At 41.9% G+C, this 13350-nt stretch overlaps 1 protein-coding gene across 9 annotated transcripts in view; it reads right to left on the bottom strand.

The window, feature by feature from the left end:
* LOC146498875 (discs large homolog 1-like protein) overlaps positions 1-13350 on the bottom strand; it is a 122101-nt gene that overhangs the window by 16126 nt on the left and 92625 nt on the right. For all 9 annotated transcript variants that reach the window (XR_014870210.1, XM_085138017.1, XM_085138019.1 and 6 more), the window contains one exon: positions 7619-7733. Coding sequence is in view for 8 of the 9 variants with exons in the window: in XM_085138017.1 (XP_084994143.1) it covers positions 7619-7733 (115 nt within the window). In the remaining variant the exon portion in view is untranslated. The remainder of the gene's footprint in view (positions 1-7618; positions 7734-13350) is intronic.

Raw genomic sequence — 13350 nt, 5'->3', positions numbered from 1 at the left:
TAGCCTATAGATCTGTTGTAATGGGAGCTACTGTACAGTGAGATATTTAGATATGTTCCCATAAAGTGAAAGAAAAGTCAGGTATTCTAAATAGCGCGATAAGGTACATGAACATCACAAGCTGTAAACATAAAGTACTTTTTTAAATTAGCGGATATTTGCTGCAACTAGAAGCAGAAAATATAGAGATTGAAAATGTGACGTCATTCGAGGGTAAAACCGCAAAGAATTCTGGGAACTCGTGGCAAGAGGTACTAGCGCACGCAGGCTTTCAATTGAAATCAGTTACACAGCGATAAAAAGAAACACAAAAAACTGTCAAGAAGCTGTCGTATTATTAACTGCAATAGCCGGTCGCATGACAGCCACGGGAAGCCGACGGGTAAAGAGATCGTTTTTTTTTATCGGATTACGTCGTTGAAGAGAAATTATTCGAGCCATGTTTCTGAAGTAAAAAGAGGCGACGGATGGCCTGGATTGCAGCCATTCAAAGACCAAATATGACGTCCCAGAACACTCCAGCTCACAGGTTAGTCTGCTCCAAGCATTTCCACAAAGGTCAGTGTTTTGTAGTAGTTAATACGTAATTTTTCATAACATAATTGGTGATATAGGTTACAAGCAAGTCTGGCGCTGAACAGAAATTGTGGCGCTATGCTATCACTAATTGCCCAGTACGATTACAGCATACAATATTATTGTCACTGCTACATTTCTGTAATGCGAACCAGAAATTATTTCCACTACTAATTAATTACCGTTGAGCTCAAAGGTCCTATTAGTAAACGGTTAACGACTGTGTATTTATGAAGACGATTTGTGAGACTGGTAAACTTATGATACGTACGATGGTCTTTCGTTCTACACGGTGCATTTCAAGGTCCTGTACCCATCCGTCGGTAAACTGTACCGGGGCTTGTTGCAGTGACCTTAAGTTACTAAACTTCATGAGTGTATGCACTCACTCCAAGAACCGTATAATTATAAATATGAGCGTGGTGAAAGTTGGGCAGCACGTCTTTTGCCCCTCTGTGTGCGCGTAAGGGTCTAACCTTTTCACTCCTTTGATTTTTTCCTCGTATCTTTTCTTTGCCTTTTCATCAAGTCTGTCTTTGTACAGACCGGCATTGTTCTCCTTCGTTTTGTACATAACTTTTTTGGGGGGCAAAGAAAAAGCAAGAAGGTACTGGAACCAGAGAATGAACGTTTTGCGGTGCTGCAAATGCTTGCATTTGATGCGGTACTTTGATTGTTTTGCCACGAGTTACCGGCATGCAATGCGCGAAAGTCACGTGGTCTGTCAATCTCTATAACATACAATAAAAAAAACACATCCTGCCTAATTTTGCAGCCACCAAGTTACAATGATGGATGGTGTACAGAGTTATTAAAGTCGCAGCTATGTAAATATAATTCTGTTAAATCAGTTACAGGTTATCAATTACACTCAGTTTATTTGTACATGAGAACCTTTGAAATCGAATTACTCGAGGGAAGGGACACACATTTAATTACTGCAGCATGTAGCAGCGTGTAGCCACCTAACAGACTGCAATTATAGCACAGTGTGTGTGTTAACCTGTGGACATTTTCAACATTACATAGCATGTAAATGCTATTTTTGTACAGCAATCCGATTATTGCCTAAATTGTGTGCCTGGGTCCGTAAAATCAATGACCTGTTCTCAGTATTACATTCATTTGAATTCCTCTGAGGAATTTGTCCAGTGGGGAAGCACACATAAATTACTGTAACCAGTCTGTAAAAGAAACACACACCCATTGTGTTAGAGATTTTGCATAGCCAGCAGCCTTTTGTCCAAAGAGCACTGCAGTTTAACTTTCCAATGAATACTCATATAGAATTACTGCACATGTGCATATTATTTCCAGAGGTGAAAACGGCTGTGTGACACTGCTGTCATAGGCGAAACAGCCAAATTAAAGTAAACCCCCATTCACATGTAGATTAGCGGTACACAACATCACACAACATTAACTGCACGCTTGTGATAACAGACATTATCATTCTGCAGCACAAAGCTAAGAGAGAACAGCTTACCATCTAACTGACATTACAGCAGCACATGTAACAGCCTCAGTCATGTTCCCTAACAGGCATGCACTGTGTGTTGATGCTGAGGAAGTAGAGTGAGAGCACACTGTTGTTGTTGTTTTTTAAATAATCTGTTTTTATCTGTTTATTTCTTCATTTCTATTTGTGTCATTTCAAGTTTTACATTATTTGTGGAATATAGTATGACAATGTCTAAGGCAGGAGAGTCAGGAGAGAAAAAAAGGGTGGGGGCGGGTGTGCAGTGGAAGGCGTAATACAAATAGAAATGCATAATGCATCGGCAACCGCATCTGTAAGAAAAACAAACATACAACACCTGCAGCACAAACATTCGAAAATGCACAGGTACATAAATCAACAATCTTCTTGTGTGTGTGTGTGTGTGTGTGTGTGTGTGTGTGTGTGTGTGTGTGTGAGTGTGAGAGAGAAAGCGAGAGTGTCGATTGTGAGTGTGTACGTGTCTTTGTCATGAAATGCACTTGAAAATGAGGGTGGAAAGCTGCAGCAACTCCCCCCAGGAGCCGGAGGCACAGAGATGGATCCAGGAGAACCGAATCTTCCGCAGTCCCCCAAGACTACGGAAGACCTAAGGCCACAGATCTCGGTGATATCTGCGGGAGTCCCAGAAGACCAGAGGCGATGGGCAGCTGACCCTGCCAGAGGCCAAACACCCCAGTACGAACTGAGATCAGGGCCCCAGGGCTCCAGGCGCCCAATAACCATCTGGTACCCAGCAGAGCTCCCCACAGGTCCAAGCCGCCCCAGACCACCAAGGGAGGGGGTCAAAAAGAGTATATTTCTAACATATTAGATTCTCTTCATTGGTTCCCAGTTAAATCCTGCATCAAATCCTCCTCACATACAGGTCTTGAATAATCAGGCCCCATCTTACCTTAAAGACCTCTTAGGCTACGTTCACACTGCAGGCGAAAGCGCATTAAATCCGATTTTTTTGACCCTATGCGACCCATATCCGATCATGGGATGACAGTGTGAACGGCACAAATCCGATATTTCAATTCCGATCTGGGTCACTTTCGTATGTGGTTCTGAATCCGATACATATCCGATGTTTCAGAAAGCGACTGCTGTGTGAACGGTCAGGTCGCATTAAATCCGTCTTTTACATCATTGAAACAAGACAGACGCCAATTATCAGCGCCGGAGAAGCGCCCGAGAAGACATCGCGAACGCTTCCTTGCCATCCGGTGAAACTGCTGCGAAGACAACGTTGGAGAAACGTGAACATTTTATTTGTACAGTATAATCTGCAGATTCTGACAGAAATCTGCAGCTATCCTTTGAAGCACCGCTCCTCTCTAAAACAGCAATAAGGATGATTATTAGGTTATTTACATTAACCTAATATGTAAATTAGGTTAATGTAACCTAACCTAATAAGGTTAGGTTACATTAACCTAATTTACATATTAGGTTACATTAACCTAATATGTAAATTAGGTTAATGTAACCTAACCTAATAAGGTTACATTAACCTAATTAAGTTATTTTGTAAATAACAAAATAACTTAAAGCAAAAATTGGGTATACGTGAAGTCCGAAGTCTTTATATTAAGGGCCATCAGTCAAACAATATTGTTTGCTCTGGGTCCAAACAGAGCACGTTGTGTGTGACGTCTTCTTTTGCGCATGCGGGCCGCTTTGAGCGATCACACTAGAGCGCGTTTGCTGTCGCATTTTATTTGTAGTGTGAACAAGCAGACAAAAAAAATCGGATTTGATCAAAAAATCGGAATTGAGCATTAAGACCTGCAGTGTGAACGTAGCCTATGTGCCATATCACTACAATAAAACACTTTTCTGTCAGGGTGCTGGCTTATTTGTAGTTCCTAAGATATTTTAAAGTCGACTAGGGGGCAGAGCCTTCAGCTTTCAGGCCCCTCTTCTTTAAAACATCAAAAGAAAAGATACGTCATCTCTACTTTTAAGATTCGACTTTACTTTCTGATAAAGCATATAGGGTCAGATCGGGTGAGCCTGAACCCTCTCTGAGTGTTTCTTCTTCACTCACCTGTTTTCATTGAGCATGTGTTTATTCTCCGCATTTAATCATGAGTTATTATTAACCTCTGGTTCTCTTCCACAGTGTATTTGTCTTCCTCCCCTCTCCCCCAACGGCTCGTGGCAAACACCCGTCCCTCCCTGAGCCTGCTTATGATGGAGGTTTCCTCTGTTAAAAGGGTTTTACCTTCCCACTGTGGCCAAGTGTTTGCTCATAGATGATCCTCTGATTGTTCCTGTTTTTCTCTCATATTATTGTCTCCGCGTTACAATACAGAGCTCCTTGAGGCAACTCTCACTGTGATCTGGAGCTATATAAATAAAACTGAATTGAATGTTTAAATGATACTCACAGATCTCTCAGATTATCAGAAATACTTTTGACTTTCTCCATTTTCACACAAAAAATCTGATCTTATGTTGAAATTCACTTTAAAATATATGAACATCTGGACCACCGGAGTTACTGGGGTGGTAGTAAAAAACTATTTGCATAACTGGTCCTGAGCGTACATTATTCCAACATTTGTACAGCCTAAAACACAAAATTTGCCTTAGGGCTTTGTAACATATACGACTCCCCTTCCCACAGCCTTCAGCAGAAAATGAATTCTAACATTAAATGTCACTATATTAGGTTGAAAAAAGCCATAAAATAAACTAAACTTTGAAACTATAACACTCGGTTTCAGGACTTGCTGCAGCTTTTTAAAATGCTTGCAACAGGACTCAGTTCAGCAGACACAGCTCTGATTTTTCAGTGCACACATTCAGACCAAAGCAAGAATAAAATGATCTTTATATAGTATATGGACACCGACAGGTGACAACTGACTGAGAATCTTTCTAATATACAAAAAGACAACGAAGGATTCAGACATTTAAAATAAAGTCTATACCTTCAATGAAGACAGGACATCATCTTTTTACTGCAGCAACCCCTGAGCCTTTCCGCAGTGAGATATACAATTACAATGCTACTGAACCATAGGCTGTGTTTAAAATAGACCATAATGGTGTGAATGTAAAATGAGGCAGGAAAGAAGAAGAATGGAGGAGAGGACACATGCTCACCTTTCATGCAAAGCACAGCTGCACATACAGTATGTCACTTTGTTTCAGTGACATTTCCTCTGACGAAAGGTTAGCCTGTCTTTTACACACAACATTTATGCACACACAGATCCTGTATACACACACAAGTACACACGGCAGCAGCCCAGAGTACTCCACACGCACACACAAAGCCATCTGTCATGCACCGACATCCTCGGCTCGACCAATCAGCTGCCAGTCTCACAGTGCAATTTGATTGGTCACTTCTGGGCAGTCTCCAGATATAGGAAGTTCTTGCACGACAGTGATTTATGCTTTACGCGGGCTGTTGGAGGGGTTATTACATTACTGTCTGCAACCGTGAAAGATCCTGATTTTGAAAAGAGTTGGAGGAAGACTGCCGTTAACACTGACGATGTGGTGGCCTAAAATATGTATTATGGTAATTTATATGGAAACATGCATATAACGTCTGTAACTTTGGGGTTTTGTACAGTGAAAGTGTGATTTGTGTCATTCACATGTCACGATGAACTGTGATGTCATTTCTTACGACACTGTTATCAGGTTAGAACTAAACTCCTACAGACTCGTGATTAATGACATCAGCCTTATCTGCACTTTGGGTTCAATGATAATTAGGAAATGTTAAGAAGCACTGCTTGGCCGATGCCTCGTTAAAGCAGCAACATGCAGCAGACTCTCAGTTTCCTTCGTGTTAACTTTGTTGAGAAAGAGCCCCCTAAATGGATGGTGGCCATTCCCCTCAGACATAGTTAAAAGTTTATCTCCACAGCAGAATTTAATTTAGGTGCACTCTGGTAGAAGACATTCTAATGCAGGCTTCTAATCATTTAATCAAGTGGACACTTCTCCTCACTTTTAGCCTGAGCCAAATGAAAACAGTGGATGGGGGTACGCTTAATTTATGCTAATGATAATCATGCCTGCGGCTAACTACTTAAAAATTTAACAAACATGATGTCAAACAGCTGCAATGCCATGTTTCCTGATAATGAGCCACTGGATATATAGTTCAGTATGAGGATTTGTTTTAATGAGGGGGGATTTGAGGCAGAAGCATCAAGAGTCCTCTAGCATCTTGCTGTAAGGAATCAATTTTTTATGAAATAAAAAGGGTTTTATAATTAAATAGAAAGGGGATCAATCAGCCTGTTTCTCAGTCAGATAAAGCAGACGATCAGTCAGTGGGATAAATCTTTTTGATTTATTGGTCAGCTCCCCGATAGCTGACTGCGACCTTTGGCCTGTAGCTCCAAGTTTAGACTCTGACGCAACGCTCTTTCTCTCCGTCTGATCAGAATGTGCGTGTTCAGCGGAGAGAGAGTGCGTTATTGAAGGTGACATTCATCCCAGCTGCACCCACTCTTTCCTTTCAGGTCACTTGCACACAGCTCAAGTCAGATATTCCTTTCGTCTAGAATACACTCAATTTTGAGATGCGCTTTTTTTTTTCTCAACTGAGCTAAAAAATACATGAAAAATACAGAGGTGCAGGATATTTTACTGTTTGTATCAAAAAAAATTGTAAAACTTGACAGACGTGAGTTAGTAGATTAAGAAGGACATAGAAAAACATCCAACCTTTTTAACAGTTCTGCTTTATTGTGCCAGTTAAAAGGTTCTTCTTCCTGATCCTGAGATCAAACTCTTTAATATTGAAAGCTTGAATTGTTCTAAGTGACAAATATGATATGATATGGTAAATATACAGGAGAGAGCAACATTCAATGACATTTCAGCTGGAAGATGTTCATTATAATGTTACGCTTGGTCTTTAATCAGCCAGTGGCACAGCCTACTGGAATGCACAAAGATTGATTGTGCCTTCTCGTTCTTTGACATCTCTTGCCATGATTAGAGAAAGCATCGTTTTTTAATCAAAAAGTCAAATAGATACCCACAGATTTGTTCTTTGACCACATTCTCTGGTGCTTTTTCTGTTTTAGCTTAACTGAAGTAACCTAAAAGAAAATGCTTGTCTTCCTAAAGCCTCATTTAGTGTTGCCATTAGAGCTGCTTTTCCTGTCTTTGCTTTCCATGTGATTGATCTTCCAAGAGCTCCAATGTGACTTATGTGGACCCAGCAACCCAGCGTTTTAATCAATATTTCAAAGACTGTGATTCTTGTGAAGAAAGGACATCAAAAAGTGGAGCTGGTTTCCAGCTGAAACCGCTTCTGGGCTCTAAAGAGCCCAGGAATCGGGCGGGCAAGGACAAGAATGACACGAGGACAGAAGGACGCTCACAGAGGTGGCAGGCTGGTGGATGTGTGAGTGTGACCCTGTGCCACACACGCATCTAATTGTGATTTCAGATGTGATAACCTCACACAGTAGACAGCTGAGATAAGGTCTTCGAATGATTGTGCCACATTGATGCACACTGGATAATCAGTCACCTCTGTCTGCCCTGTGTGTGTGCGCGCGCGTTGTGTTGTACCTGACGTAAAGTGTGCGCTTCTGTGTGGAGCGGAGAGACGTGGAGCTGGAGCTGACACTGCTGGTCATCATCTGTTCCCTCAGGTCATGGATCTTTGCCTCGAAACGACTGTACTCTACACACAAAGAGACACACAGTAACGTTGTTAGACCCATTGGGCTTGAGATCACAAACCGTACCTTTTTATTTAAACAAAATATGGTTTATGTTTTTCATCAAAGAAAAGAACAGAGCGAGAACAAACAGGAAAAAACACATTTTTACAAATGGCGGCAGCAAGTAGTTGAGTTGTGACGACAACTACAGAAAGTAGGGTTTGTTTTTTTTCCCTGCGTTCAAGATCAGAAAGGATCTGAGTGAGTTACCTCACTCAGCTGCAAACACACTGCTCTCCCAGACAAGCACACGCACAGTTATCAACGGATTCTCTACAGCCATAATCTAACAGTCTGTTTGATGTGAATGTTAACTCCTGTTACATCAGACCCGATCCATGTTAATATCGTCATCAACACATACATTTACAGTCGTGCATGCACAGTGTGCTTTAAACTCCACGTAGATGCAAAATGACTCAGACCTAAATAGATAAACGTGCCATACAGTGCAATTGAAAACAACTGAATCCTTTTAAAGGGCCACATATACAAAGAAACAAGTGCACTTGCAAACTTACAGTTGGATTCATGACACATGCACATTACTGTTCTTACCACTTAGTGGATGTTAAGGAAGCAAAATAATTGAAATCAAATCGTGGACATGCACTTTTCACGCTTCTTTTTTAATCCGGACAACGCCACGGCCCCTGATTTTTCCACGTAAGGAAATATGCTTGCCTAGAGATGTTTTACAAGAGAGACTGAAGAAAGCGAAGCAACAGCATCTGAGGTGGAAGCCAGACCTTTCTGAAAAGATGCTCGGATGAAAAACTAAGATGCATGTTTAGGGATGGGTACCGGTATCCGGTGCCATGATGGCACCGGTTCTGACATAAACGGTAGTAACCAGACCGAAAAGCAGCGCACATTTCGGTGCTTTATTTCGGTGCTTTTTTTCCTGAGCTGTGATACACTTTCTTCTTCCTTACATTTGTATTGTATAGATTCTAGCCAATCATTTTAAGTTTCCGAGAATAGTAGGCGGGTCCAGGTACGTACGTTCTTTTAGAGCAGAGCTACAAATTAAAAATGTCCAAGGCGAAGCGGTCAAAAGTCTGGCTGTACTTCACAGCAAAAGATGCAAACTCAGCAGCTGCAACAAGTGCTTTAAGGTGATACTGTGATACTGTCAAAGGAGGTAACACCTCAAATCTGATGAAACACCTGGCGACGCATAGTGTTTTTTTTTAAAGCCGAGAAATGCGCCGTATTTGATAGCTTGCTGCGAGACCTCACACCGAGCACATCTACTGCGGGTGTGGTGCCTGTTATCGGACCCGGAATTAGCAACATCCCCCAAAAACCCGAAGAGGAGAGTCCTGGCCCCTAGCCCTGCCAGTGTAGCAGAAATGATGACGGATGATGATGGCAGCAGCAGCCGTTCTTCTCTGCGTGAGTAGCTTAATGTTGTTCGTGTGTAATTTACGTTGAGTAGGCTAACCACGTTATTACATTAATGCATGTAAGGTGAACAGCAAACACCATCATAGCTACATGCAGCTGTCTTCTTGTTTGATGGCAGATACTCCCTTCACCCTGGCCAAAAAGGCAAAAATGACCAAAGAAAAAGTGGAAAACAGTTAAACATGAGAGGTTTTTGGACAAAGTTTGTGTTTTTTTCCATTGTTTAAGCACTGCTTCCAGCCAAGAATGATACCATATATGCCCCATAGTTGCAGAAAAGGCTAACATTGTTATCTTTTTACAAAAAAACAGCTGAACATGAGAGGTTTTTGGACCACTTTTGTGTTTTCCATTCTTTAAGCACCGGTTTGAGCACCGGTTAAGCACCGGCACCGTTTCAAAAGTACCGGTTTGGCACCGGTATCGGATAAAACCTAAACGATACCCATCCCTATGCATGTTATATTCCATAAGAGGGACAGAGACTGAACTTTACCTTTGTCCAGGTAAAGGACAAAGGCCACCAGATCTGTCAGGCCAAGATTAATAACTTGCCACGATTATATTCAGAATTGAGATAGGATGCTGCTATCTGAGTGTGAAAGTGATGACATCACTTTCACACATTACATATACACAGCAGCGAGCGATCGAACGACCATCCGACTATTAGATCACCTGCTCTACCGCCTAAGCTGAGAGTACCAATGGAAACATTAAAAGAGAGAGAGATACGGCTCTCAATTTGGAGCAAAGTCAGCAAACTTTTTATGCAGTTTTTATCATTTTGTGACAGGCAAGCTCATGTGCCCCCAGTGACCACTGAAATTAAAGATAACACTCTGAAATAACTGTTAAAATATGTGTCGGGAGAACTTCAGATGGCTGGCAAGTGGCGAGACATTGTTTTTAATTTGCCATATCATACTCAGCTTTTCCAAATGTTTCTAGGTAGCAGACTAACTAAATTGAAATTCTCAATCTTAATAATGCACACTAAACCCAGACTGGTTAATTGTTTCTCAAACTGGGAAAACAGCCCTAGGCCCGCATGAACCACTCTGGGACGTGGGCAGCACTTCACACTCATTCTGTCCTTTTTTTTCCTCGCATAAAAAGATATAAGATCTTTATCATTCATGTAAAGTTTGACCAAAAAAATGTTTTAAAGTGAGTTTCTTTGGGAGATATACTGGAATGATACCATAAGCTCATGTGACTCAGACCAGTGCTGACACAGAGAGCAGTGGGACATATTAGAGCTAGACGTAGGTGGAAAATGGGTGAGTCTGCACTGAGGAGCTCCATTATACATGCACAACGATTTCACATAGTGACGTTCCGGCCGCTCAGCAGTGGTGTGACACAGCATCACCGGTGCAGCGTTTTCATGGAGTTATTAACTTTTTATTTACTCCTTGGCTGAAATGTTACAGATCTGCAAGGGGCACACAACGCTGGAGCCCAAAGTAAAATGACATTGACGTATTGGATGGGGAAATGGCTGAGTTGTTTGCACTCGCATCCTCGCCATTCAGCACCACAGTTGCAAATGCAATTACACAGCATGCAGTTTTTCTTAGTAAACCTGTGCGGACCCGTAAATACGTTGCTGAATTTCCAAACAGCATTTTTAGTTTAATTGCTGGGAACAATTGTATACTCATCTCCCTTGAATGGCATGAAGTAAATTGCGCGAGGCCGACCGATCGGCCAATCAATGCAAAGTGCACTGATTTGCTCAAACACTCAGCACAGCTGCCTCGTGCTTTAGTGTCCTTCTGCTAGATGCAGCAAAAACACTTTACCGTCTCACCCGATATTTCAGTGGCCATTAAAATGTCATTCAGCCTCTTTATTTATAAGCTAAAGTATTTTGCGGTATATACAAAGTGGAAACACAAGTATTTCAGCTGATGTGCAATGATGGCTTCGACAATATCTGGACACACTTCCTCTAGCAATAAAGTACATAGTTTTAACCTTTAGCAAGCTGCCGCAAACGGCAGTATTTTGATCCGGAGTGGCTGAACAAGCAGCAGAAATGTGTAATAAATCCTTCCTGACTGTCTTCTACTCTGCTTAGCACCACACAGCTTCCCAGAAAATATCTCAACTAATACACGGATGACAACACCGCAGGCAATAAGCCTGAAAAAGCCCCTCTGAAGGATGTCCCTGTGTGTGAGTGTGCGTATGTGTGTATCTGAACCATTGCTGTGGACTACAGAATCTAATTAACCCTGAGTAATTCAATCATTCTCTAGGTACACACGGTCATGAACACACACACACACACACACACACACACACACACACACACACACACACACACTGATCCGAAACCTGCAGTGTCTCCTGCTTCTCCTTTCCCAGATATGAGCTGATATCCCCACAAAGCTCTCATTAGACTGACTCACTGACACGAACAACTAAACAGCGCTGAAAGAGCTTGAAGCCACGTGAAACGTGCAACATGATCTGCAATTAGCGTTTGATTTTTCCACAGATAAAAAAGCAAGAAAAAAGAAAATAGAGCCTTAATATATTGTTTCTGATTAGGATATTTCCTTCCGAGGATGACTGAATTGCTGCATTTGATGTCTCCATTAAATGACAGGTTTGAATAATCTAAAAAAGAAAATAGCAATCTGCCTCCATCTTTCCATAAAAAGATGAAACTCAAGAGCCTTTTGCTGAAATACATGTGTTAATTTATTCCCTTAATCTAACATATTTTTCATTGGCAACCCCAGTCTGGCTTTTTCAGATTTAGACCGAAATCAGCAGTAATCCCTCACGAATTGGTGGATTAACATATGTATTTTTGTCAGTTTCAGCTTGACAGACCAGACGAAAAACTTTCACATCCTCGGCAACTGACTGTAAACACAAAGTGAATCGATACAACACAGGTTCAAGAGCAAGAGAGAGAGGAAAAAGTCAGGGAAGGAGGCAGAAAAAGGAGAACAGAAAGGAGAGAAAGGGTAAAGGAGGGGTAGGAAGCAGAAAAGATGTAATGCAGCAGAATAAAAATCTGTTCGTAAAACAAAGAATGAAAGCAGTTTATGAATCAATATAAACAAAGACAGAGCTACTGTAAAGCTACAGAGATACGCTTTTCCTCTTCTTTCTGATCTGTGGAACAAAGACTGTGCTGCAGCTAAGATATCGGTTCTATTAACTCCTGATCTTGAATGCAAAGACAAAGCCTGTGCTGCCAAGGATGCAGCTCTGATCTTCTTTTGTTTTCAGACCCAAGCTAATGCTGATGCAGTTAAAGTGGGAGCTGAAATCCTGATCATTCTTTAGAGTCCAGTTTAGTGAAAGAGCAAAAGCAGCACAGCACGGAAAAAAACAGAAGTGCTGAAAGTGGGAGAAGTTATCGGCATCAAAACTTGCTAGCCATCTACACAGAAGCTAACATGTCACTGCTGTATCAGTGGCCACAAGATGGATAACACAGTGTTAGAGTCTCAGAGATTTATCCATTAACGCCTCCCAACAATGTTACCCAAAAACAGCTGTTAGGTTGTTACCAGAGGCGAGATGTAAAGAAGTAAATCGCTTCTCCCACTCTTGCTGTACTCACAGGCTGCTGGCAGACACCGTCCGCGATGTGATACCGTCACAGGGGCTCTCAGATCAGTGTCTAAGCCAGGGAGAGCGAGGTTTGAAGCTTAGAGTCCTGAGACGAAAAGGATAGAGAGAAAGAGAGGGAGCCCGTTTCCACGTTGGATGCAGCACAGGAGAGAGCAGGAGAGGACAGATGCGAATGTGTGTCTACGTAGGTATGTAGCAGCGTGTGGTGGAGTGGGGAAAAAATATGTGTGCGTAAAATCAGTCCAGTGCTGCTCAGCTGCCAGAGAAACAACAGATGCTAACTCTTTCTCTCTCTCTGTCTCTACTACACTCCACTCTTGCTTCATCTCCCGTTCGCTGGTGCGTTCATTTTGCTCCTCCCCCTCTTTGACAGCAGCTAGCACACCCACCCACACACACACACTGTTTCCTCAGGTCACTCATGCAGGAAGCTGAGTCAATGCCAGGCTCTCCTGCCCTACTTTGGCCCAGGGAATCAGTCTACAAGCCACACACACACGGTAAAGCTTGACCAAGCATTCTGAATATTGATTTTTGGGAAGCTTAACTAAGAGGTCAATTCAT

Source organism: Neolamprologus multifasciatus, chromosome 17, assembly GCF_963576455.1.
Source record: "Neolamprologus multifasciatus chromosome 17, fNeoMul1.2, whole genome shotgun sequence".
NCBI lineage: Eukaryota > Metazoa > Chordata > Actinopteri > Cichliformes > Cichlidae > Neolamprologus > Neolamprologus multifasciatus.
Note: the sequence above shows the minus strand (reverse complement) of the source record. Positions and strands in the feature narration are given on the sequence as shown.